General features: G+C 40.6%; 2 protein-coding genes across 3 annotated transcripts in view; both read right to left on the reverse strand.

The window, feature by feature from the left end:
- Positions 1-272: 272 nt before the first annotated feature.
- Positions 273-27,447, reverse strand: part of LYST (lysosomal trafficking regulator) — a 287,630-nt gene continuing 260,455 nt past the window's right edge. For both annotated transcript variants that reach the window (XM_068231777.1, XM_068231776.1), the window contains exons 48-52: positions 14,015-14,154; positions 10,084-10,181; positions 8,980-9,136; positions 2,146-2,217; positions 273-445 (exon numbers count right to left, since the gene is read on the reverse strand). In XM_068231777.1, the coding sequence (XP_068087878.1) occupies positions 307-445; positions 2,146-2,217; positions 8,980-9,136; positions 10,084-10,181; positions 14,015-14,154 (606 nt within the window). In that variant the 3' untranslated portion in view covers positions 273-306. The remainder of the gene's footprint in view (positions 446-2,145; positions 2,218-8,979; positions 9,137-10,083; positions 10,182-14,014; positions 14,155-27,447) is intronic.
- Positions 17,871-21,309, reverse strand: LOC137570815 (uncharacterized). Its single transcript, XM_068279523.1, has 2 exons — positions 18,216-21,309; positions 17,871-18,008 (listed from the first exon to the last, which is right to left on the reverse strand). The coding sequence occupies exon 1, from the start codon at positions 21,058-21,060 to the stop codon at positions 18,220-18,222; it is 2,841 nt and encodes a 946-aa protein (XP_068135624.1). The 5' UTR covers positions 21,061-21,309; the 3' UTR covers positions 17,871-18,008; positions 18,216-18,219.

Raw genomic sequence — 27,447 nt, forward strand, 5'->3', positions numbered from 1 at the left:
TGGGTTAAATAAATATATGATTTATAAATGAGGAACGTGGAGATCAACTAGATTTCATTTTAAATTATTTATTAAAAAATATATATTGTGGCTACTTTACACAGTTTTCATATATTGTGATACTTAATTTTTGTGAGTTTGTTTTTTTAGATACATATTTAAATTGATGACAGTGACAACCATAATGCTAAACCTTACATAATTCTCAGCTTACTTTTTGCTTCAAAGTAATGCAAATGAGGCATGTGATGAAATTCCAAAAAGGTCAGTCATTTAGAAAAATATAGCAGGACTTTAATGTGTATATTAACATGCTGCATAGTTGCTGAGGAATGAATAAAACATGGGCAGCTTCAGACGTTGTTGGTCCTTGCGACACCAACCAATCACAGTTCCTTCGCTGTTTGCTGTGTAAAGATGATGGCCATCACAGGAAAATGTAAGGCTAGAAGGAAAAGAATGTTTCAATCAGACACTACTTAGTAGTAACCATAAAGGTTTTAAAAGTTTGTTCAACCCTGAAGACTGTCTTGTACAGAACCATAAGTTGGTTCCCAGTGACATTCTCCATGGTGAAGATATATGCATAAGACCCTTTAAACCCTTTCCAATCCAGGGCTATGTTTGAAATTGGCCTTTTCCCGTATTGGTCAAATATTTGCCATATTCCGACATAGGAAAAATGGATCCAGCTAGGTGTCGCTTTTGCTGGATGAAATCCAACACAGCATAACATTTAGATAAAAGTGTTGTATCAAGTCCCACACTGTGATCACTGCTGGATCCATCCTGTGCCGCAAAATGTATTACTTTGGGCACATTTGGGCTCGTCATTAGGGGCACATCATTGCTGGATGTAGTGGATATGTAACACCACTCTGTGCCACGTATTTATACTGGCGCGAGTGCAATGGGGTGGAACTAGAGCACTCAAGCTCCTCCCCTCATTCCAGGTCACCTTGTCACTCTAGTGCAAGTAAGTAGAGACACCCCCTCTTCCCCACATACCCGCCACTCTAGCTGGATCAACCACGTCTCCCCTGCACAATAGAAAACAGTAAGTCCTGAGGAGGACAAGGGTGATCCAGATATTGGAGTGGAAAGGGTTAATCTGTATGCATTTTCTGGGAAACAAAAAAGCTGGACATTGTTGAGAAGTGGCATTCATCTAAATTACAAAGTGGGCTGCAACGTTTGACAAATCACTTCCTACACTCCCATTTGGACTTTTTTTCCTAGAAGCTGTGAAAGTGAGTAATGGGGATGTTTTCAGCGAGACATCTCAGGAACTGAGAATGGAACGGAGACGCCCAGCACAGCAATGCTTGTAGACTATTGCTACACTGTGAAATGAGATGCCCTGACACTAGGCATGTAGCAGAGAGGAGAAGAACATTTATATGCACGAAACTTCACTTTTGGTACATAGTTTAGCTAAAATACTGTGTACATGACACATGGTTTGCAGAATTATCTTTAACAAAAAGATTGTTTTTACTGCAAGACCATGGAACTGTTAACGCCTTGTTTGAATAAGACTGATGAACATTTAAATATTTTATATAATTAGAGCAAAATACTTTTTCCTAGGTGTTTACTTGGGTTATCAACATGTTATATAGAAAAAATAATAATTTCAGAACTTTTTGGTGAACAAACACCTGACAAAAAGCCATAGGGGTCCCCACTGATGACCAGCTTCTAAAAAATGAATGTTTACATACCAGTACATTCGTTTAAAATAATTTACTGTATCTAGGACATCTAGGACAAGCATGTTTTTAAATGTTCTACTTTTTATGACCTGCATACTTGTTCCAGGTCAGTTACTTATGAATGACATTTACAGCCTTAGTATCAAGTAAACTAAGACATGCAAAAATAATAAAGCAAGTGACGGCAATGGCAGTGTTTGGAGAAAAATGCACAATTTTGTTCAGGGTTCTAAAGCAATGTAGTGTGCAGCAAGATCCATGATTTCACTACACATAGCTTAACCCCATTGCTTTTGATGTTCCAAGTCTCAAGAATGTAAGCCTAATCACAGAAATAATCCATGTTCCAACTCCAAAACTAATTTAAAACAGTGTTATTTTCCTTCCATATTAGAGAGGGTTAACATCACAGAGAGAATATCATCCTTACCTTACAATTGGTTTATTGGACTTTGGGAATGTTATTTCTCGAACTGGTTTCAAGTCCCAGGTACTCCACAATCTAAAAGCATATAGAAATCGACATTACCCACCATTGATTCTACTCATAAAATATAGATTTCAAAATGATGCACCCAGTTCACTACTAACATCCTAAAAATGAGGTTAGACAGAGATAGTTTTCGTTTTGTAGCATTTAAATATCTTTACTTTTTAGATGGATTAAAAAGTCCTTCTTTGAGTTTTGGGCAAAATTTTTAAAATCACGATTGTTAAAAAAAACGTAACGTGATGAAATGCAGCAATAACCCGCTTACTCTTGTGGCATTTTCATGATGGGGCAGCCATTCTGACGTGATTTTTCGGATGCAGATTTCCCATAGGCATTCATTGGAGTCAGTTTTCTGCATCCAGAAGCCGTGCGTAGTGGAAATAGGCCCTAACTGACAAAATAGTGTGCAAGTGAGTAGAGAAGTTGGCTGGTATGTTACTATTTTGGCAGTTCAACTGCTGTTCAGGAAATGCAGTTGAAAACAAAGAAAAGCCTTAGAATCCCCTATGAGGAAATGGACTGCCCCAAAACCTGTCAGTTCTGTCAGATTTTATCTGCCTACTTTTTTTTCGTGGTCCTTTAAAGAACAAGTGACACCCATGCTAAACTAGAAATAAAAACCACATATATATAAGCAGAGAAATACTACTTCTACTTACATAACAGATGTATTGTGCTATCCACGTAATGATTCCTGTGAATTTTATAAAGGAAAAGCAGAAAATCCTATTCTAGGCAGTGGCCATCTTGCCAAGCGAATGCTGACATCATATCCTCCCTGACTCTTGTTTTCACCCCTCCCTTCTCTTGCTCATTGTGTATTCATTAGCTGCCCTCCTCCCAGAGTCTTTAGACACTCCCACTGAGGTGTATACTAACAACTGCACTGTCTTTTTTTTATTTACATATCTAATCACTGAGTCACCTCAGCCTTGCTTGTAAACACAAGTAATCAGAGGGTGTTTCGGATAAGCAGCTAGGCAGGGAAATAAATGGAAGAGGAGGAATATATTATAGATAAAAATAACGCCCAGCATTCAACTCTTTGGCACTGTTTGGCACTAGGGCCAGTGCTCCTAAAGTATGTGATAACTACAAACCATAACAGCAGAAAAAGTTTTGCAAGTTTTGAATGCAGGATTAGCATCTTTATCATTTAATACACTCAGACCAGTTGCTGTTGAAATTTGATTTTTATGGTGACAATACCGCTTTAACCAAGTCTTCTTTATCTACCTTTAGGACTGGTTTGATATTTTTATTGCTAGTGTTACAACAAAGCATGTCAATTTAGCACTTTGGAAAACAACTTTCAAGTGTTCATAAAGCAGGAACTGGAACTAGATGCAAGTTTGTGCTTTATTTTCTGTACTAAAAAACCCCCAATAAAATCAGTTAACAATAGGACCCCAGGGGTACACATGAATCTGGGACCGGTGGAATGGATCCAGGCAAAGAATATATTTGGAATAAATATCCTCCAGTGTCTTCAACCCCACCACACTGCAATTTATCAAATGAACATCGGTCAGTATCGGTGATGTTATTCAATACACATCAATTGTATGTATTGGTACTTATGTGACTGGTTGTCCTGACACTACAGTATGTTGAACTGCTCACGTCTATTCTCCCCATTGTTTTATAATTTTTCACATTGTACAGCGCTATGGAATATGTTGGCGCTATATGAAGAAAAAAATAATAATAATAAAAGAACATCAACATTCTAATTGGTTATTTGAATCAATCTGAAAGTTGTATTTGCATATCTCTTATCTCTAGTAGGTACCGGTAGCTTGCATCTACTGATCCTCATTTATTGATGGCAATCATTCAAGAAAGCGGCATTTCTTCACAAAAACTCATTTGGGTTATTGGCATAATGTTACATGGCATATGAGATTTCTGCATTGCTTGTCTTATACCAGTCAATGCATTAATGCCATATTACATAATAACACATGCTTGTCCAGATCCCGATTGCTGTGAAACTTGTGGGATGTATCTGTACCCTGCATTGTTACACAGACGGGTGCATTTAATGCATTTCTTTTTCTTTCTCATTTTTTCACTAAGTAATAATGTAATCCAATATGGCCATCAAATATCTGGATCTTATGACTCCTTCCTCGCATACTTGCATTATATTTTTATTTACAAGGGTCAAGTATTCCCAAAGCAAGTGCCCTATGAACTACAGCTAAGTTTCAAGTTTGGTAGTTTTTTTTTTTACTTTATATTAGAATATAGGAATAAAAAAAACGAAATCTATAACTGTTTTAGTCTGTGTTAAAGTTTTTACTGGGAAAACCCATTAAGAGTACTATTTATAGGAAAACTTACTTGGGGAATATAGTTGAGCGTTATTTACCTGGGGCTCCTTCCAGCCCCTAGTAGTATCTCAGGTCCAGCAGTGTCCTCCCGGTCCCCTCTACTGTGCCACTGTGTCCCCAACTAAAGTCTGCAACTGTGCACACACTGTTTCGGCTGCGCACCATTTTGATCATGCTCCTGTGGCCAGGAGTATTCTGCACATGCGCAGTTGTAAGTCTTTGGAACGATGGAGCACAGCCCAGACACTGCATGCACCATAGTTTGTAAAGTCTGGGCTTTACCTGGGCTGATAGCTGATCAACTGAGGGAACTGTAAGGACATCGAAAGAGCTCAGATACTACTAGGGGCTGGAAGAAGCCCCATGTAAAGTAACACTAAAGCCTCAATTCATAAAAATGAGTGCGGTAGTTCAGAGACGGGCGGGAAATTACCGTCAGGGGTAAATGAGGGTTTTTGCAGTTTATTCATAAAAAAAATTCCGAGTGCGATAGCAGTCGGTAAATAAATAAATATATATATATATTTTTTTTTTCTTATAAAATTATATAACTTTGTACGATTTCTAACCCTTCCTCCTCTGTATCCTTGAAATTAAGCTGCAAGGGCTCCATTTGTCATCTAAAATGCTACTGTGTAGAGCAAACTCGCCAGGTCTTTGCTGGCGATAACAAGCTGTTATGTATCGCTTCCTTATTCCCCCTTTTTTTTTCCATGAATACACTTCATTCACTTTACCGACACAAACAACGTTTACATTACCGCACCATTACCACACTAATACCGCATGCGGTAAACATGCGTTAAATTTTATAAATCCACTAACAAAAACATACCATGCGGTAATTTACAGCTTGGGCGATAACGCATGCAGTAATGCATTATGAATTGAGGCCTAAGTGTTTTTACCCCACTTAGGCCTCAATTCATAAAAATGAGTGGGGTAGTTCAGAGACGGGCGGGAAATTACCGCAAGAGGTAAAGAGGGATTTTGCAGTGAATTCATAAAAAAAATTCCAAGTGCGATAGCAGTCGGTAAGTGTGCGGAAAGCTGTCGGTAAAATTTGCTGAGTGCGGTAGTTTGCCCCCGACTTCCCAATGACAAGGTGCATGCTGGGTAGAAGTGTGCAGTTTTAGACACATGTGACTTATTTTTTTATAAATTGTTATATTTTTGTAAAAATATATATGTATAATATGTGTGTGTGTGTGTGTGTGCGTGCGTGCGTGCGTGCGTGCGTGCGTATTATATACAGGATCTTCTAAAAAAATTAGCATATTGTGATAAAGTTCATTATTTTCTGTAATGTACCGCTAAACATTAGACTTTCATATATTTTAGATTCATTACACACAACTGAAGTAGTTCAAGCCTTTTATTGTTTTAATATTGATGATTTTGGCATACAGCTCATGAAAGCCCAAAATTTCTAGCTCTAAAAATTAGCATATTTTATCCGACCAATAAAAGAAAAGTGTTTTTAAAACAAAAAGTCAACCTTCAAATAATTATGTTCAGTTATGCACTCAATACTTGGTCGGGAATCCTTTTGCAGAAATGACTGCTTCAATGCGGCGTGGCATGGAGGCAATCAGCCTGTGGCACCGCTCAGGTGTTATGGAGGCCCAGGATGCTTTGATAGCGGCCTTAAGCTCATCCAGAGTGTTGGGTCTTGCGTCTCAACTTTCTCTTCACAATATCCCACAGATTCTCTATGGGGTTCAGGTCAGGTATTGGCAGGCCAATTGAGCACAGTAATACCATGGTCAGTAAACCATCTACCAGTGGTTTTGGCACTGTGAGCAGGTGCCAGGTCATGCTGAAAAATGAAATATTCATCTCCATAAAGCTTTTCAGCAGAATTTTGGGTTTTCATGAGCTGTATGCCAAAATCATCAATATTAAAACAATAAAAGTCTTGAACGACTTCAGTTGTGTGTAATGAATCTAAAATATATGAAAGTCTAATGTTTATCAGTACATTACAAAAAATAATGAAATTTATCAAAATATGCTAATTTTTTTTTAGAAGATCCTGTATATATGTAATATATATGTAATATATATATATATATATATATATATATATATATATATATATATATATATATATATATATATATATATATATATATATGCATCTATACTAGCTATACTGGGGCAGCTATACTAGCTATAATGATGCATCTATACTAGCTATAATGTTGCATCTATACTGGCTATATTGGGACAGCTACAGTATACTAACTATATTAAGACATCTATACTAGCTACACTGGGGCAGCTATACTAACTACACTGAGGCATCTATACTAGCTATACTGGGGCAGCTATACTAACTATACTGGGGCAGCTATACTAACTATATATTATATACTAAATATTTAGATACCCTACCTGTACCTGACCGCCGCTACCGGATTACCTACACCTCCTCCTCTCTCTCTCTCTCCTCCCTCCCCCCCCCCCCCCCTCGTATCCCAGGGAAAGTTTTGGTCTGGGTAGTGGTCCCCGGGCCGAAAAAGGTTGGGGACCCCTGCTTTAACAGACACAAAATATGAAAAGTTAAAATTGTAAAACTGTACCAAAAATGACATTAACTAAGAAATTAAACAGCAGGAGAGATATGCATTCCATTCTTTTCTACAGTGGTTTGCAAAAGTATTCTGCCCCCTTGAAGTTTTCCATATTTTGTCATATTACTGCCACAAACATGAATCAATCTTATTGGAATTCCACGTGAAAGACCAATACAAAGTGGTGTACACGTAAGAAGTGGAACGAAAATCATACACGATTCCAAACATTAGAAAAAAACAAAAAACTGCAAAGTGGGGTGTGCGTAATTATTCAGCCTCCTGAGTCAATACTTTGTAGAACCACCTTTTGCTGCAATTACAGCTGCCAGTCTTTTAGGGTATGTCTCTACCAGCTTAGAGACTGAAATCCTTGCCCATTCATCCTTGCAAAACAGCTCCAGTTCAGTCAGATTAGATGGACAGCGTTTGAACAGTAGCTTTCAAATCTTGCCACTGATTCTCGATTGGATTTAGATCTGGACTGGGCCATTCTAACACATGGATGTGTTTTGTTTTAAACCATTCCATTATTGCCCTGGCTTTATGTTTAGGGTTGTTGTCTTGCTGGAAGGTGAACCTCCGCCTCAGTCTCAAGTCTTTTGCAGACTCCAAGAGGTTTTCTTCCAAGATTGCCCTGTATTTGGCTCTATCCATCTTCCCATCAACTCTGACCAGCTTCCCTGTCCCTGCTGAAGAGAAGCACCACCAGAGCATGATGCTGCCACCACCATATTTGACAGTGGGGATGGTGTGTTCAGAGTGATGTGCAGTGTTAGTTTTTCACCACACATAGCGTTTTGCACTTTGGCCAAAAAGTTCCATTCCGATCTCATCTATCCAGAGCACTTTCTTCCACATGTTTGCTGTGTCCCCCACATGGCTTGTGGCAAACTGCAAACGGGACTTCTTATGCTTTTCTGTTAACAATGGTTTTCTTCTTGCCACTCTTCCATAAAGGCCAACTTTGTGCAGTGCATTACTAATAGTTGTCCTATGGACAGATTCCCCCACCTGAGCTGTAGATCTCTGCAGCTCATCCAGAGTCACCATGGGCCTCTTGATTGCATTTCTGACCAGCACTCTCCTTGTTCGGCATGTGAGTTTCATTTCTGAATGATTGCTTGAACAGTGCTCCGTGGGATGTTCAAGGCTTTGGAAATCTTTTTGTAGCCTAAGCCTGCTTTAAATTTCTCAATAACTTTATCCCTGACCTGTCTGGTGTGTTCTTTGGACTTTATGGTGTTGTTGCTCCCAATATTCTCTTAGACAACCTCTGAGGCCGTCACAGAGGAGCTGTATTTGTACTGACATTAGATTACACACAGGTGCACTCTATTTAGTCATTAGCACTCATCAGGCAATGTTTATGGGCAACTGACTGCACTCACACCAAAGGGGGCTGAATAATTACGCACACCCCACTTTGCAGTTATTTTTTTTCTTTTAAGGTTTGGAATCATGTATGATTTTCGTTCCACTTCTCACGTGTACACCACTTTGTAATGGTCTTTCACGTGGAATTCCAATAAAATGGATTCATGTTTGTGGCAGTAATATGACAAAATTTTGAAAACTTCAAGGGGGCCGAATAGTTTTGCAAACCACTGTATGCGGTTACTGCTCAAATCCCAGCCATGCCTGCTTTTAACATGGCCATCGTCCCCTCTTCTAGCCATTCCTACTTTTTGGTACCTTGTCTCATATCTGGCAATACGCCGACTGATGTGAAGAGAATGCTACAAGAATATCAACTCATAAAATAAGGAATGGATGCAAATTTTCACTTAAGTCTGTAATTATTTTAACAACTTTTAGGAGAGGGCAAAGTAATTACAGCAGTACAACGTCAAGCCTACCGGACAATGCCGTTTTCCAGTCCTCCAGCAATTACATTCACAGATACTCCTTCTGGTTGGTTAGAGAATGCAACAGAGCAAACAATCTCTCTAGAGTGTACATGACCAATAAGATCTCCATTCACAGTCCAGAGTCTCAGATCACTTCCACCTCCAACTAGAAAAGGCAAGAATAAAAGCAGGGGATGGAATCTTCATTCGTGAATTTAAGTATCCCTCTAACAACATTGTCTGTTTAATTTCACCAATAGATACAAACTATAATCCTTTTGCTTCTCCAAAACCAAAATTAGGGCATTCGAAAAATGCACACGTCACATTTTCTGCATTCCTAATTAACTGCATCAGAAGGGCCATTTTACGCTGCAAATTGCAAACCGCAGTAACATGGTGTCATTTTGTCACAATCTTTACAGTTTTCCAGCATGTTATCTCAGCATTTTGTTTTTTTGCGTCTGCATTTGCATTTTGAGATTTTCACTGGACTTCCTGCAAAAACGCAAGTGCTCAAAAAGTGCATCAGGGCCGATGTTTGTAATCAGGCCAAATCAGATCGAAATAAGATTGCACTAGTGTAAGGGCTGTTTTATACTACATGTGATTTGCTGCTTTTGCAATCCATTTTCGATTGTCAGTGAAAACGCCAGGACATCTGCAAAATACTCAAATTCACAATAAACTTTTACACTGGTGCAATCCAAATGCGGTCCGACTGTGCCTGATCAAAGACATCCTGCCTGCTACATTTTTATAGCCTTTGCACTTGTGTTCCTAGCATCCAGCGAAGATTGCCAAAAGCAGTTGCAGAAAATTGAAATCTCATTGTAAAATTGTAATCAAATCACACTACTTTTAACAGGTTTAAAAAAAACAAAAAAAACACTACTTTTTTATGATTTGCAGTGTAAAAAGCTCTTAAAGGGTTTTGAAATCTCCATTATTTTGCCAATGTCCCTACATTTTGTTAAACACAAATGATTTGCAAAATGCAGAAAACTGTATGTTACACTATGTATCTTATAATGAGACATAAAAAACAAACACTTTCTAGAGTACAACACTTTCAGCACCTATGTTCAGCACTTCTCTGTTTTTGTAACCTACCCGAGTCACAAACTGTTGCTATGTCACCAGATGTTTCGCTAGCAGAAACTGCTGTTACTGGACTTTTGTGGCCTGTAAGGCTTTGAACATAACATAATCTACAAAGGAAAAAACAGGTTACTGGATGTTTAAGTTCAATGAAAGTAGCGGACAGTAATAAATACAAGCTCTAGAATAGACAACACTAAGCTATTCTTACCTGGGCTTTCTTGCCCTTCCCCCTTTCAAAATGAAGACCTGTATACCTGAGCAGACACAACCTGGGGAAGATTGGTGGGTTGGACAAAACAGATAGTTGAGAAGAGTCTGGCTCTCCCCACATGTTCTACTACACTTACGAGTCATGGATTTACAGGATTGCTACAGCACTTTTTCTTTAGCAAATTATCCTGCATGTTGTGCTGTGTGGAGCTCCCAATAAGGACTTCTCTAAAAAAAAGTATTTAAAGTCTGCACACATTAGGCATTGTCTAAACCAGGGGTGCCCATTGAACAAGTTGTGATCTACAGGCAGATCACAAAGGAGTTCTGGGTTCATCCCATACTTCCCACCTGAGTGACGTATGCATGATACTCTGTCCCTTTGACATGGATGGGCTTAGTGCAATATGCTGTCCTGAAGTTTTGCAGAGTAGATGATTTTGATGTTGCAAGGTGGGGAGTCATACTTATAGAAGCATTATGTGCTACGGCGGATTACAGTTTTCCCAGACACGAAGCATGATATTGTAAGCATGATATATTGAATCTATTTGGCCAAGCACTGTTCTATTTGGCATACTGAGGAGGACTCTATGATATGCATCTAATTGACTGGTGACTTGTGATAATAGACTGGAGCTGTGCATGTGCTGCAGCTGTGACTTGCATATGTAGGTAGATTTTACCTGGTAGATCATTTGCAATTTTATTTTTTTGAAGTAGCCTGCAAGCTGGAAAAGTGTGGGCAGCTCTGGCATACACGGTCATTAGATCTACTACAATCAGTCTGCTAAGTAGATAAGGAAAGAGATCATACATCTTCCAGGATAGTAGATTTCCTTTTCCTAAACTCTGCCTCTCATCACATAATTCACGTAAGGAACTCACCTCAGTGTCAGTATTATTAGCTACAGAACAGAAACTGAAAACCACCTGCAGTGAAATATGCTAAAACCCTTGTAATATACAGGTATACGAAGGATATGATGATCAGGTTTTCCTCGTATTGTCTTGAAATGGAGCTACCCTTTGAAGTTCTATAAATACATATATCTGTCTTCATAAATCCAACAACTGTGCTCTGCTGGGAACTCTGCTCTCTATCTTGTAGAGTTATAAAGCTAAGAGGCCACTGGGAGGCATTTTTATATGAAGGAGTCCAGATAATGTATGACACTTCCTCCTCCTGTATTATTAGGCTCTTTCAACCACATGAAATAATGAAATGTTAATAAGCCAGCATCCATAGGCCATCATTTTCCCACCATCTAAAGAAGCATTAAAGGCATTGTTTTAGAAGGAGATCAAATGTGTGGTTTATTTTGCCCTGTGTAAACTTGCATTTCAGAGACATACTTCTTAGCAGGAAAGCAGCTCATGCAACATTAATGTATTTTTAATCATAGGTGCAAATGTAGTCACGCCTAAGAGCAGAGATGCTCAGTGAGATGCTAATCATTCTGGCTTGCATGCAAATATAATACTAATTGTATGCGGTTTGGAAGAGGGCCAATCAATATTGTCAGGAAGTGCATTTGATTGGCCCAATTACACGTTGCATACCATTTGTATTACATTTTCATGCATACCAGAATTATTAGCATCTCATTCAACATCTCTACCAAAAGAGTATGAACGAAGGTTTAAAGAAGAATGATACCCTAACTTAAAAGAATAAGAGTAAGCTTTTTTGGGGCTCTTCAGCCTTCATCAGACTCAAATCCTGTATGCTGACTAGATGTTAGAGCACACAGTTATATACTGTACATGCAACATCAAAATACAAAGATTTTTTTTTTTTTGCAAAACACAAACACGTCATTACGCTGCCTTAATTGAAAAAAAAAAACATTCAAATAGGGTCTTGAGAGGTTTTTAGCTGATTTATAAAAAATAGATAAGATCCTTTGTTTACTCAATCCTCACATAACAGACTGTGACTGGTACAGATGCATTGTGAATTCCAAGTTCAAAAGATTGGTTCAAGCAGAATGGGTGCAACTGTGCTTTTGGCATTACTTAGCCTAGCACTTTTGCAAGTGCTGGGGATTCCTTGACAGCGGAAATCGCTCTAGTGGACCCCAAGTTTGGAGGGGGAACTAAAGAGAAAGGAGTAGCAGTGCACACATCACAGAATGTAATATTAAAGGGACTCCGAGCAGTGCAGAAACTATGGAAAGATGCATATCATTTTAAAAGCTCTCTTTCTCCTCTTTCCAATGATATATAAACCGCCGCCCTACGCCTTTTAGTTTTCGCTATTTTCGTGATTGAAATTGCCGCGGCCGCGATTTCAATCGCGAAAATAGAGAAAACTAAAAGGCGTAGGGCGACGATTTAGGTGTCGCCAGAAAGAGGAGAAAGAGAGCTTTAAAATGATATCCAACTTTCCATAGTTACATTGTATTATACAGGGCGACTTTTTCTGCTGAATGGAGCTGCTGACACTGGGAAAAGTAATACAAGAAACTATGGAAAGATGGATATCATTTTAAAGCTCTCTTTCTCCTCTTTCTGGCGACACCTAAATCGTCGCCCTACGCCTTTTAGTTTTCTCTATTTTCGCGATTGAAATCGCTGCCGCGGCAATTTCAATCGCGAAAATAGCGAAAACTAAAAGGCGTAGGGCGGTGGTTTATATATCATTGGAAAGAGGAGAAAGAGAGCTTTAAAATGATATGCATCTTTCCATAGTTTCTGCACTGCTCGGAGTCCCTTTAATATGATACTGCAGCTGCAGTGACGTAATCAAGCATGGTAACCAAGCCAGGAGTCAGAAGGGGGGGATTGGGAACCATCTGGAATGCTTGTTATGATAGATTTGATATGGTTTATTTTTTTATGTTTTATAGTATTGGTGCTCTGATAGATATGAGTATTATTGCACTTCAAGCACATGTATTTTCTCCATGTCTAGTCCATATATTTTGCATTTTCTTATATAAGTAACCGATATCTCTGCTCCAGCTTAGCAGACAGAAAAAATGATCAGTAAATCCTCCATGATGAGTAGCTAGGTTTCGTGATGGCAAATTCTGCACTGTCCTCTAGACGTCACCCACTGTGCATCTCCATAGCCAATTATAAACAGTTAAAAAAGCTTGACATTTTTCTGTTTCAATATATGAACCATAGGTACATAACTCAGAAAAGATTATTAGTTTAGACTCTGATCGTACTAACTCTCAGATCAGACCATCTAATCAGACTTCAAAGAAAAGTCAGGGAACTTTACAGAAGTCAAATCATTTGAAGCCTTACAGACAGATAATAAAATATGCAACCTTTGATTATAACTCAGCAGATTTGCAAGCCTAAAACTATGTGCAGACTTTGATAATACTCAAATCATACAAAGCCCAATACAACCATTCCTTTTAGTCAGTCCAGTAATCCTAATGCAGATATACACGCTCAGCTGCATGTACTGTACCATGGAGAGGTAGGAGAAGCAGGGTGTGTTCCTTAGCAGCAAAGCAATGTTAGCGTATCTGGCAAAATTAATAATCCAATACAACCAACTGCAAAGGACAGGCATAACTTGTTACCCATTAATCATAAGTATTGATATTAGATGACCTAATATGCAAGACACTTTCTATTGCAGTGAGTTTGTTCTTGGGGCAATTATCTGCTACATAACAATACTGGTGAAGCATGAGAAGAGTGGCAGATCCAGGGTCATAAATTTGCACCAAAGGTTCAGAAGTTATTAGATACATGATTATACCTGTTTAGATCCCATATGATGCAGGTGCCATCCTTGCTCACACTAATTAATATGCTGTAGGGCTTACAGATAAACAGGCTGGTTACTTCTTCTGTATGGCCATACAAGTCAACCTGAGATTCAACTTCAATTTCCATAGGCTGCAAAACAACGAAACATATTGTCAATGAAATTAAATGATTCTGTTTGGTGGATAAAAAAAAATCCAAATTAAAGCAGACTAGTACTTCTAAAAGTTATTATGAAATGAAATATTATGAAAGTTTCTATTGTTGGTCTCATTCAAAAAAGGCTATTGCTTGGTAGTGAAACCTTTTTGGCCTCGATTCATAGAGCACAGTGCAGTAAATGGAAAGTGCTCGGTAAATCACAGTATTAAGTATGTTAGACTTTTGTGTGCTATTTCATAACAATGTTCACAGGTGCAGTAGAAGTTCAGTAATTTACCAGCGTCAATAAACAAAACTCTGTGCAGAAACTGCATTTTAATAGTAAGAGGCATCCTGACATCCCTTTAGAGCAAGACCATTTATTAAAAGTGGATTCAAATTCACAAATTGCACTCACAAGTGAAGACAAGTCAAGCGCTCAAGAATACAGTGGAGTCCCGGGTGACCACTCATCCGTCCACCGCTTGAAATCCCTGCGTCCCGAGCTTCAGTATTGCCAGCAACGTCTGAGGTAGCTCCGCCCATTTTAAGCTATATATTGCAATTTTAGTTTGGACAGTGTTTGATGACCTGAGCATAAAGTGTGGATACTATCCCCCAATGCTATCAATCTTACCTCCGGAGAATTTTGGAGGATTTTTGGGTTAGTGTGGACATTGTGGGGGAATGTCAAGGTGCTCACCTGAGGTGTTTTGGTCAAATTAATTTCACAGGATCATTATTCATAACCTATGTGAAGGTGGTGAGAATTTGATTGTCATCACAGAATTACGATATTGGCTGTTTTCCTTCTCTTTATGTTTTATGTGTGACCCTGCGAGGAAGGACATTAAGGAACCTTGGATGTGGTCAAGACCTGTGAAAAGGACTTTTGTCTTTTGGTGGACATTATCAGGTTATTTTCTACTTGGGTGAGGTCTTGAGCGCAGCTCAGGAAGAACTAACTTTTGGACAATTTTCTCATCAGATTGTGTGGGCGCGCACCACATAGTGTTTGATTGCTAAAATTCTAGGAGCGCTAACCTTTAATCTTATTATGTAGTTATGTCATTATCTGTGCCTCAGAGGAACTTACAATCAAATCCCTACCACAGTTACAGTCTTTCAGTGCAAACGCAAAGTATTCACAGCACATTACTTTTTCCACATTTATTAAGTTAGTCTTATTCCAAAATGGATTAAGTTCACTTTTTTCCTCAGAATGCCACTTACTTGAGGTTTTTGCAAATTTATTAAAGATTAAAAAATGAGAGAAAGGATGTGTACATAAGTATTCACAGCCCTTGCCATGAAGCTCAAAATAGAACTCAGGTGCACCGTTTTCCCTTATCATCCTTGAGATGTTTCGGCAGCTTAATTGGAGTCCACCTGTGTTAACCTCCCTGGCGTTTAGCCCGTAATGGCTATGGGCAGGAAAAAGAAGATGAAAGCGCCCATCACCATTACAGGCCTACCGCCAAGGATGTTTCCCAACCTATAGGTGTCCCCAGTATAGGTTAGAATATGTGCCCCCCATCCCCTGCCTCCCCCCCACCCGATCCCCAGCGCTTTAACTTACCATGCCTCTCTCTAGCGATCGCAGAACCCCGCTGCACAGATCCGGTCTTCTCTGTGCGGAGGATCGGGACCAGTGGGTGACATCATGACGTTATATGCCGATCCCGATCATCCGCAGGAGAAGACCCAAGTTGGGCGCCAGGTTCTGTGGCTGAGAGAGGCACGGTAAGTATAAGCGCTGGGTATCGGGGTGGGATCAGGGGGTGGGGGGGCACACCTAAACATGGCTACGTATACTGGCCACACCTGTACCTGACTTCCTATACTGGGGAACACCTGAAACTGGCTACCTATACTGGCCACACCAGTACCTGGCTTCCTATACTGGCCACACCTGTACCTGGCTTCCTATACTGGGGAACCCCTAAACCTGGCTCCCGATACTAGCCACACCTGTACCCGTTTTCCTATACTGGGGAACACCTAAACCTGGCTACATATACTGGCCACACCTGGCCAAAACCACCAGGGGCTATATGGCTTCTGGGGAACACCTAAACCTGGCTACCTATACTGGCCACACCTGTACCTGGATTCCTATATTGGGGAACACCTAAACTTTATGATGGAGTTGGTTTATACTCACCATTGGTGTGTTGATCCCTCGTCTTGTACCTCCGCTAGTGACATGTTCCTCAGCAATCAGTGTTGATGACGCCAGGGACACGCAGTAGCATCAACATCAGGCGGCAAACTAATTTATTTTTGTTGAATTTACTGCAATAACCTGCGAGGACTCCCAAAGACTGATGGATACTGGGCGACACAGGACAGGTAATATATGGATGCACACATATGGGGTACATTTATACACTGGGGGCAGCGGCGAGCTCCGCCAATTCCCAAGAGACTTCATGCTGAAATCGATTGGGATTTTGGCCTGTGGTGTATGGGCAGCTGATAGATCTTTCTCTAATCAGATTAGATCAGAGAGATCTTTTTCTTGGTCAAATTTGCCCATCATCGCTAGATGTATGACCACCTTTATATTTGTATTAGTGCAGATTGATCCTTTACACGTCCGAGCTGCAGCTGCTCAGAGATTTATTTTGGGGAGTATTTTGAAATTTAGTTTTGATTTCATTTTATGTTTCAAGCTTTTATTACACTCAAAATGCATTCTAGACCCTTGCTTGACATGTTTTGGTAAGTTACTGGAAAAAAGGCTATGAAAACAAACTGAAAAACTTTTTGCACAAAAAAACAGGAAAAACTGAATGCAGAGGAGGTTAAAATTCATTTGATTGGACAAGATTTGGAAAGGCACACGCCTGTCTATATAAGGTCCCATAGTTGACAGTTCATGTAAGGGAACAAACCAAGCACAAAGTTAAAGGAATTTTCTGTAGACCTCTGAGACAGGATTGTCTCAAGGCACAAATCGAGGGAACGTTACAGAACATTTTCTGCTGCTTTGACGATCCCAATAAGCACAGTGGCTTCCTTCATCCATAAGTGGAAGAAGTTCAAAACCACCAGGGGCCATATGCAATTCACTTTCTCTTAGGAGTTACATTTTCATCTTCTCTTTAAACAACATGTTCATCGTTTTCAATTGAAAAAGTACCCAAAAGTTGGTAAAAAAGTATTATCAAATTTATTTTGAGTATTTTCTTGCTTGCTAGGGGTTTAAAGGAGAACTGTAGTGAGAGGTATATGGAGGGTGTCATATTGCTTTCCTTTTAAGCAATACAAGTTGCCTGGTTATCCTGCTGATCCTCAGCCTCTAATACTTTAAGCCCTAGACCCTGAACAGGCATGCAGCATATCAGAGGTTTCTGACATTTTTGTCAGATCTGACAGGATTAGCTGCATGCTTGTTTCTGGTGTGATTCACTCTACTGCAGGCAGAAAGCTTAGCAGGGCTGCCAGGCAACTAGTATTTCTTAAAAGGAAATCAATATGGCAGCCTCCATATACCTCTCACTACAGTTCTCCTTTAAAAGCTGATGGCTTAACTGGCATTTTATGACAAGCTGTGAAAATATCACCTGGGTGAAAACTCAGGAGACAAAGTGAATTGCATATGGCCCCAGGGCTCTTCCTAAAGCTGGCCAGCCATCTAAACTGAGCGATCGGGGGAGACGGGCCTTAGTAAGGGAAGTGAAAACAATGTTAGTTACCTGGTAACATCCTTTTTAGTAACCTCCAGGACAGGTCCACCACGAGAACGACAGGCTCCTCCCAGGAACAGGAAACGTCCAGATAGAGCACTCTATAAAACTTTGTCCAACCCCTTGATCCCCAGTCAATTTCAAGTACTGTTCCTAAACAAAAAAGGGGTTTTAATATTCATACTGCATATACATATACTCTCACATCATCATATATATATATATACATATAATTGATATCGGGTGGGTTACGGACCTGTCCTGGAGGTTACTAAAAAGGATGTTACCAGGTAACTAACATTGTTTTTTCCTTTAACCTCCAGGACAGGTCCACCACGAGAAGATGAGCAAGAATCTTACCAATTTAGGGTGGGCTGACTGCCTGCAGAACTTTCCTTCCAAATGATTGCTGTCTTGCAGACATCAGGTCTATTCTGTAGTGTCTAGAGAAGGTGCTTAAACTTGACCACGTGGCTGCTCTGCAGATCTCTTCTGGCGTAGCACCCGCTCTGTAAGCCCATGAGGTGGCAGCTGCCCTAGCTGAATGGGCTCTAATTGTATCTACTACCGTATTCCCTGTAATCCTATAGGCTTCCTCTATACATAATTTTATCCATCTAGCTATAGATCTCTTTGACATTTTACTACCTCTTGTAGCTCCTGACGGGTTAATTAGCAAAGTTCTAGAGTTTCTAAATTCCGCTACCCTCTCTAAATAACACATAAGGCATCTTCTTACATCCAATGTTGGTTCCTCTTTAAATGATGGTAATTCAATGTCCTGGGATCTGTGAAATTTTGTAGTAACTTTTGGGAGAAATTCATCACATGTCTTCAGTATCACTTCATCTCTAAGTATTATACAAAACGGTTCATCACAACATAGGGCTTCTAATTCGCTCACCCGTCTAGCCGATGTAATAGCTATAAGAAATACCGTCTTCATTGTCAATAGACTGAAGGAAATATCTGCTATGGGCTCAAAGGGTTCTTTCTTTAGTACCTTTAAAACTAAGGATAAATCCCAACTGGGAACTCTTTTCTTTAACATAGGTCTCTTTCTCTCCACTGACTTAAAAAATTGGATGATAAGGGGGTCCCTTGCTAACCTCTCATCCATAAAGGTAGATATTGCTGCTACCTGTACCTTTAAAGTACTTAACGAAATATTCTTTTCTACCCTGTCCTGTAGAAACTCTAAAATGGTTGGCACTAAATCACCCTTGAACCCTGACTCTTCCTGCCACATATTAAAGGTTTTCCAATATTTGAGGTAAATTTTTCTTGTAACTTTCTTCCTACAGTCCAACAGAGTACTAATAACCCTTTCTGATACTCCTCTTTTCCTTAAAGGGGACCTCTCAGAAGCCAGGCTGACAGGCTTAGATTTGGAATAGAGCTTCCAGTTCTTCTTGACCCCTGAGCTAGTACTTCCTTGTCCGGAATCCTTATTGGACCCTCCAGCCTCATCTTTAGTAGTAGTGGATACCAACTTCTTGCTGGCCAATCCGGGACTACCATAATTACTACTGTCTTGGTCCTTGATAACTTGTGTAATACTCGTGGCACTAGCTGTATTGGTGGAAATGCGTACCCCTTGTCGAATATCCAGTTCTGACTTAGCGCATCTACCGCTTCGGCTCCTTTGCTTGGATTCAGGGAGTAGAATCTTCTGCACTTTGTGTTTTGCTTGGTTGCGAACATATCTACTCGTGGTCGACCCCACTGTGTGATCAATCTTCTGAACATCTTGTCTGATATTTCCATCTCTGTATTTGACACCTTTCGTCTGCTCAGAAAATCTGCTATCGTGTTTAATGATCCCTTCAGATGTATTGCTGATAATGATAGAAAATTCTTTTCCGCTATTGTTAATATGTTCATGGCCAGTTCCATCAGCTTCGCTGACTTTGTACCCCCTTGCCGATTCAAATATGCTACCGCTGTGGTGTTGTCTGACCTGACCTGAACATGATGACCCATCAGTGTCTGTACACTCTGTTCTAGTGCTTTTTGTATAGCTGCTAGCTCCCTGTAATTGGATGACTGCATCCTCACACACTTTGGCCACCGCCCCTGTAACATTCTTCCCTGCAGATGTGCACCCCAACCTATAAGACTTGCATCGGTCGTGATAATCTTCCCTGTTGGTATGATCCACATCCTGCCTTCGGTGAGTATCTTCTCCGATAACCACCACTCCAAGGACTTCAGTACGTCTGGTGGACATATGACCTGTGTCTCTAGATTGTCCTGTGTCTTGTTCCAAACTTTTAGCATCCAATTTTGTAAGTGTCTTGTATGCATCATTGCCCACTGTATAGCTGGAGCTGTTGATGTCAGGAATCCCAAAACTTTCATTACTTGTCTTATCGTCATTACTGGCTTTGTTATGAATTCCTGTATCATAACTTTTAACTTCCCTATCTTTTCGACTGGCAAATACATTCTCTCTGTCTCTGAATCTATAATGACTCCCAGAAACTGGATCTTTGATGTTGGTTGAAGGACTGATTTGTCCCAGTTTACTATCCATCCGAGGGTTTGTAATTGTTCTAACACCCTTTCTGTATTTTCTTTTGATTTCTGATATGATTCTGCCACTACCAGGAGATCGTCTAGGTACGGGATTACAAGAATCCCTTCCATGTGGAAAAACTTTGTCACCTCCGCCATTACCTTTGAGAATATCCTCGGTGCCGATGATATCCCGAAAGGTAGGACCCTGAATTGAAAATGCTGAATCATTCTTTTTTCTTTTATTGCAAATCTGAGGAACTTTTGAGATGACTCCCTTATCGGAATGTGCCAATAAGCGTCCCTCAGATCTATATTTGTCATTATACAATTTTGGGTTAACAAGGTTCGCACAGAGTAAATTGATTCCATCCTGAATCTCTGATAAGATACGAAGGGGTTCAGGGCCTTTAGGTTTAGAATCAGTCTGAATTTCCCCGTCGGCTTTTTTACTAAAAATACCGTCGAATAAAATCCCTGAATGCTCGAGATTTGATTTTCTGGAACCGGAATGACCACGTTTTCGTCTAACATTGATTTTACGATGCTTTTTAACGCTAGCTTTTTCTCTTTTTCTTTTGGAAGGGACGTGGAAATAAATCTCTTTGGAGGGAAGGATTGAAACTGAATCTTGTACCCCTGATTTATGAGATTGAGGATGAAATCGCTTTTGGAAATTTTTGTCCATTGGGAATAGAATCCCGACAGACGCCCCCCAACTTTTTCTCTGGCGTCATTTCTTTTCTTGTCCCTCCTGGTTTCGAAAAAGAAAACTCCTTTTCGTCCCCTCTCTGTTAATGGCCCAAGGTCTTCTCCTCTGCTGAGGCTTATCCTTGTTGTCTTGTCTATTTCGCCTAAAGAATCTTTTGTTCTGTATAAACTTTTTCTTTTTTGGGAATCCCTTCTTTCTATCAGAAGTTCTTTCTAATATTTGGTCTAACTGCTCTCCAAATAGTAATTCTCCATTGAAGGAGATATTGCATATTCTGGCTTTTGAGGCCTGACTACCTTCCCAATTCTTTATCCACAGATTCCTCCTTGCTGTGTTAATTAATGCCGAGGTTCTAGCATTTACTCTGATATTCTCAGCTGCTGCATCAGTTATGTAATCAGTGGCCTTAGAGACCACTTCTAATGATTCCAAAATCTCCTCCTTAGAGGCTCCTTTTTCAACTTTCTCCTCTACTTTCTTAACCCATAGGGATAGAACTCTCGCTACACAAGTTGTGGCAGCTGCAGGTCTAAAATTTGCTCCTGCTGCTGTCCAGGCTTTCTTAAGAGCGAATTCTACCTTTTTATCCTGCGGATCTTTTAGATAGCCTAGATCTTCAAAGGCCAATTCGTTGTCTTTATTAACCTGAGAAAATGCCGCATCTAACCTGGGACATCTATCCCAAGTTTTGACATCTTCCTCTGTAAATGGAAATCTTTTCATAAAACCCTTTGACATGAACAATTTTCTATCAGGGTATTTCCACTGGCTTAATATGGTATTCTTTGTGGATCTGTGTATAGGGAAGGTTAATGATTCTTTTGGTTCCATTCCTTGATATAACCTATCATGCATAGATATTTCCTCCGATTTTTTGGATTCAATGTTTAAAGTCTTGTTAATCGCCATTATCAGCTGCTCTGTCTCATCAGCTGGAAATCTAAATCTAGAGATTTTCTTAACCTCAGACTGGCTGTCCCAACTTTTAGCAGAGGAGTCTGACTCATCATCATTATCTTCCTCCTCCCCCTCCATGTCTCCTCTTCAGAGGAAGATACCATATTTCTCTTTGTACTTTTACTTTTGTGTTTTACAGGCTGAGATTCTGTATTAGGTGTCTCTGCGGCCGGTATATCTGTACTTGTACCCGGGTTTACTGACTCTGCTGCTGGGGGAATAGCAGAAGCAAACACCTCCTTTAGAGATTTAATAGTGTCTGCCATTTCCTTCTTTACGGCTGTCATTAACTCTTCCTTCAACCCCCCTGATTGCTCCTGTATAAGTTTCATTAAACAAGGTTGACAAAACTGCTTATTGTAGTTATGGGCCATTTTTGCATCACAGAGCGGGCACCGCCTCCTTGGCTTTGTCGGCTCAGTAGGCTCCGGGCCCTAAAATAACAATCAACACAAAAACACAATGTCATTCCTCTGATTTTGATTTAAAGGAATATCACCCGGTGAAAAAATGAAGAGTGACAGTAACCCTGACCAAGGAGAGCAGGAATGAAGAGCCATATATACATATAAATGCATCCGCTATATATATATATCTCTATAACTCTACTCCCCCACAGTATCAAATAATTGCCCAAGCTATAATATTCATATATAAAGCCCTCTGGCCCAAAGTGGAAAAAAACCTCCATATATCATCTATGTCCGCAAAAAATTTTAAGTATAACAGACCTCAGATCAGACGTTAAAACAGGCTATTAAATGCACACTATAAGTCTCTGATCTTATCCCAGACCTCCGTACAGACGCGGCCTATAGATACAGGTTACTATAACAAACCTCAGATCAGACGCTAAGCAGGCTATTAAATGCAAACTGTAAGTCTCTAATGTTATATCAGACCTCCATACAGACGCGGCCTAGGCGTACAGCTCATACCGTAAAGGTCACCAAGCCTCCGCCAAGCTTACCTTTCCTGGTTCCTGCTTAGCGTCCATCCCGCTCCGTTCCGAACACAAACTGGCAAACCATGCGGGCTTCCGGCGTCTCTTCACCCACGCGACCGGAAGTAACGTCACGTAAGGGCGGAAGTACGTCATACGTACTCCGCAACTGAGGGCAATCAGCTGCCTTCCCTCCGGAGGCCCGCATGATCCCCGCGTCACTTCCGGCGCGCCACTAGCCTCCGCCCAAGGGGAATCATGGACGCCGCGCGTGTCCTCCGGATCCGCCGCAACTCGGGCAGCCAGGACAGCCATGGGGAAGGTAACTCCACTCTTTCTTCCCCCTCCGGACCGCAAAACCTCTCCAGGCAGGTCCACCCATAGCCGCCAACCAAGTCCCAAACTCTCCTGGTCTGACGGACCGGCGAGCGACCAGAGCACTCCTTGTTCCTGGAACAGGAAACGTCAACTGGGGATCAAGGGGTTGGACAAAGTTTTATAGAGTGCTCTATCTGGACGTTTCCTGTTCCTGGGAGGAGCCTGTCGTTCTCGTGGTGGACCTGTCCTGGAGGTTAAAGGAAAAAAAGAACCTGATGGTCACTCTACCAGAGGTCTTCTGTGGAGAGAGGTGAACCCTCCAGAAGCACAACAATCCTTGCAGCAATACACCAATCAGACCTGTATGGTAGAGTGTCAAGACAGGAGCCACTCCTTAGTAAAAGGCACATGGCAGCCCGCCTGCAGTTTGCCAAAAAAGGCACCTGAGGGACTCTCAGGCCATGAGTAACAAAATTCTCTGATCTGATGGGACAAAGATTGAATTCTTGGTTATAAAAGCCTTCACATTTGAAGGAAACCAGGCACTGCTCATCACCAGGCCAATACCATCCCAATCATGGTGGTGGCAGCATCATGCTGTGGGGATGTTTTTCAGCGGGAGACTAGTCAAGATAAAGAGAAGGATGACTGTAGCAATGTACAGACACATCCTGGATGAAAACCTGCTCCAGAGCGCTCTTGACCTCAGACTAGGGCAACGGTTGATCTTTCAGCATGACAACCACCCTAAGCACAAAGCCAAGATATCAAAGCAGTGGCTTCAGGAGAACTTTGTAAATGTCCTGGAGAGGCCCGGCCAGAATGCAGACTTGGCATCATATTCAAAAAGACTTGAGGCTGTAATTGCTGCCAAAGGTGTATCAACAAAGTACTGAGCAAAGGCTGTGAATATTCATGTACATGAGTATTTATGTAATACATTTGGCAAAACCTTAGGTAAACTTTTCATGTTGTCATTATGGGGTTTCGTGTGTAGAATTCTGAGGAAAAAAATGAGTTTAATCTATTTTGGAATAAGGCTGTAACATAACTGTTATAATTTAAAGGGACACTTAAGTCAAACAAAAAAAAATGAGTTTTACTCACCTAGGGCTTCCAATAGCCCTCTGCAGCTGTCCGGTGTCCTCGCTGTCTTCCTCCGATCCTCCTGGCCTCGCCGGCAGCCACTTCCTGTTTCGGTGACAGGAGCTGACAGGCTGGGGACGTGAGTGATTCTTCGTGTTCCCAGACACATTAGCACCCTCTATGCTGCTATATGGTATTTGATATATGCTATAGCAGCATAGATGGCGCTATTGTGGCCAGGAACGCGAAGAATCACTCGCGTCCCCAGCCTGTCAGCTCCTGTCACCGAAACAGGAAGTGGCTGCCGGCGGGGCCAGGGGGATCGGAGGGAGACGGCGAGGACACCAGACAGCTGCAGGGGGCTATTGAAAGCCCCAGGTGAGTAAAACTCATTTTTTTTGTTTGATTTAAGTGTCCCTTTAAGTAGGCCTCAGTTATTTGGACTGAGTTAGTCAAAAAGGCTTGGGGTGCAGACCTGCACTTTAAGGGGATTTTCTCTTAGAGAGATCTACAGTTCTGTCAGCAGAACTAGGACATACCAAGAAGCTGTTCTATGGACAAGGCCACAGGTCTCACTGACTTCAACATGTACACCACAAGAACAGTAAACATAGGCCATATTTACTAAATACCAAATTCTTGTAAGTAAGGGAAAAGTGACATTAAATATTAATTGAGTAGGTGTGTATTATGACACCACGAGGGGTCAAAGCCAATAGCTGGGTCTGGGGGATGGCTAAGATGAGGTCACATTTAACTCTTTCCTGGTCAGTATTAAAGGGCCGGGTGGGCGAACAGAGCTCACTCTGATTCCTACTTTCCTGCTCTCTATATGCTGACTGGAACACCTAATTATTTTCCTTTCTTTATGTAATCTGATATAATGTATGCTGTACATAGGTAGTCTAGAAGATGTAACTTAGAATAGACATAAGGGGACCTGATTATCTTCAGCAGGAAGATAATCACGCTGCTGTAACGCAACATGGAACTTTGCTTGGCCAGGATATGATGAACTATATCTGTATAGCTGTGTACTTAATAAACTCCATCAAACTTTCCATCAAACTTTGAAGAAGCCTGAGAAAGTCTATCTCCTACTTGCTGTGATGAGTCTTGTTTGCAACTCTTGCTGATGAGTTGCTGGTGCCGGAGCAAAAGGTGATTTATAACAGTTTATAAGAATAACAAAATGTGGAAAAAGTGATGCATTGTGAATACTTTCCAGATCCACTGTATGTCCATGTTGTAAGGCTTACAGGATACCCACAGTGACGTGACATGATGAGATAGACGTGTATGTACAGTGCCAAGCGCACAAATAATTGTGCTGTGTTCCTTTTTCTCTTTCTCTGTCTAAAAGAGTTAAAGATCTGATATGTAAGTGGCTGACTCAGTCCTGACAGGATTACAGTGTGACCCTCACTGATAAGAAATTCTAACTATAAAACACTTTCCTAGCAGAAAATGGCTTCTGAGAGCAAGAGATAGATAAAAAGGGGAATTACTTATCAGTGAGGGTCACACTGTAGTTACTTCCTGTCTGAGTCAGCCACTTACATACCTGATATTTAACTCTTTCAGACAGAGAAAGAAAAAAAGGTACACAGCATAGTTATTTGTGTGCTTGGCACTGTACATACACATGTCTATCTCATGTCACATCCCCTATCCTCTGACATCCCTACCATCATCATTAACCACTTGAGGGCCGTGGGCTTTAACCCCCTTAAGGACCAGGCACTTTTTTTCCATTCAGACCACTGCATCTTTCACGGTTTATTGCTCGCTCATACAACCTACAACCTAAATGAATTTTGGCTCCTTTTCTTGTCACTAATAAAGCTTTCTTTTGGTGCTATTTGATTGCTGCTGCGATTTTTACTTTTTATTATATTCATCAAAAAAGACATGAATTTTGGCAAAAAAATGATTTTTTTAACTTTCTGTGCTGACATTTTTCAAATAAAGTAAAATTTCTGTATACATGCAGCGCGAAAAATGTGGACAAACATGTTTTTGATGAAAAAAAACCCATTCAGCCTATATTTATTGGTTTGGGTAAAAGTTATAGCATTTACAAACTATGGTGCAAAAAGTGAATTTTCCCATTTTCAAGCATCTATGACTTTTCTGACCCCCTGTCATGTTTCATGAGGGGCTAGAATTCCAGGATAGTATAAATATCCCCCAAATGACCCCATTTTGGAAAGAAGACATCCCAAAGTATTCACTGAGAGGCATAGTGAGTTCATAGAAGATATTATTTTTTGTCACAAGTAAGCGGAAAATGACACTTTGTGACAAAAAAAAAAAAGTTTCCATTTCTTCTAACTTGCGACAAAAAAAAAAAATGAAATCTGCCACGGACTCACCATGCCCCTTCTCTGAATACCTTGAAGTGTCTACTTTCCAAAATGGGGTCATTTGTGGGGTGTGTTTACTGTCCTGGCATTTTGGGGGGTGCCTAATTGTAAGCACCCCTGTAAAGCCTAAAGGTGCTCATTGGACTTTGGACCCCTTAGCGCAGTTAGGCTGCAAAAAAGTGCCACACATGTGGTATTGCCGTACTCAGGAGAAGTAGTACAATGTGTTTTGAGGTGTATTTTTACACATACCCATGCTGGGTGGGAGAAATATCTCTGTAAATGACAATCTTGATTTTTTTTTACACACAATTGTCCATTTACAGAGAGATTTCTCCCACCCAGCATGGGTATGTGTAAAAATACACCCCAAAACACATTGTACTACTTCTCCCGAGTACGGCGATACCACATGTGTGGCACTTTTTTGCACCCTAACTGTGCTAAGGGGCCCAAAGTCCAATGAGTACCTTTAGGATTTCACAGGTCATTTTGCGGAATTTGATTTCCAGACTACTACTCACGGTTTAGGGCCCCTAAAATGCCAGGGCAGTATAGGAACCCTGCAAATGACCCCATTTTATAAAGAAGACACCCCAAGGTATTCCGTTAGGAGTATGGTGAGTTCATAGAAGATTTTATTTTTTGTCACAAGTTAGCGGAAATTGATTTGTATTGTTTTTTTTCACAAAG

Source organism: Hyperolius riggenbachi, chromosome 4, assembly GCF_040937935.1.
Source record: "Hyperolius riggenbachi isolate aHypRig1 chromosome 4, aHypRig1.pri, whole genome shotgun sequence".
Classification (NCBI taxonomy): Eukaryota; Metazoa; Chordata; class Amphibia; order Anura; family Hyperoliidae; genus Hyperolius; species Hyperolius riggenbachi.

What these genes read in the sequence shown, in the direction of transcription:
- LOC137570815 (XM_068279523.1), bottom strand. Translation starts at nt 21,060, where the DNA reads ATGGACAAAAATTTCCAAAAGCGATTTCATCCTCAATCTCATAAATCA.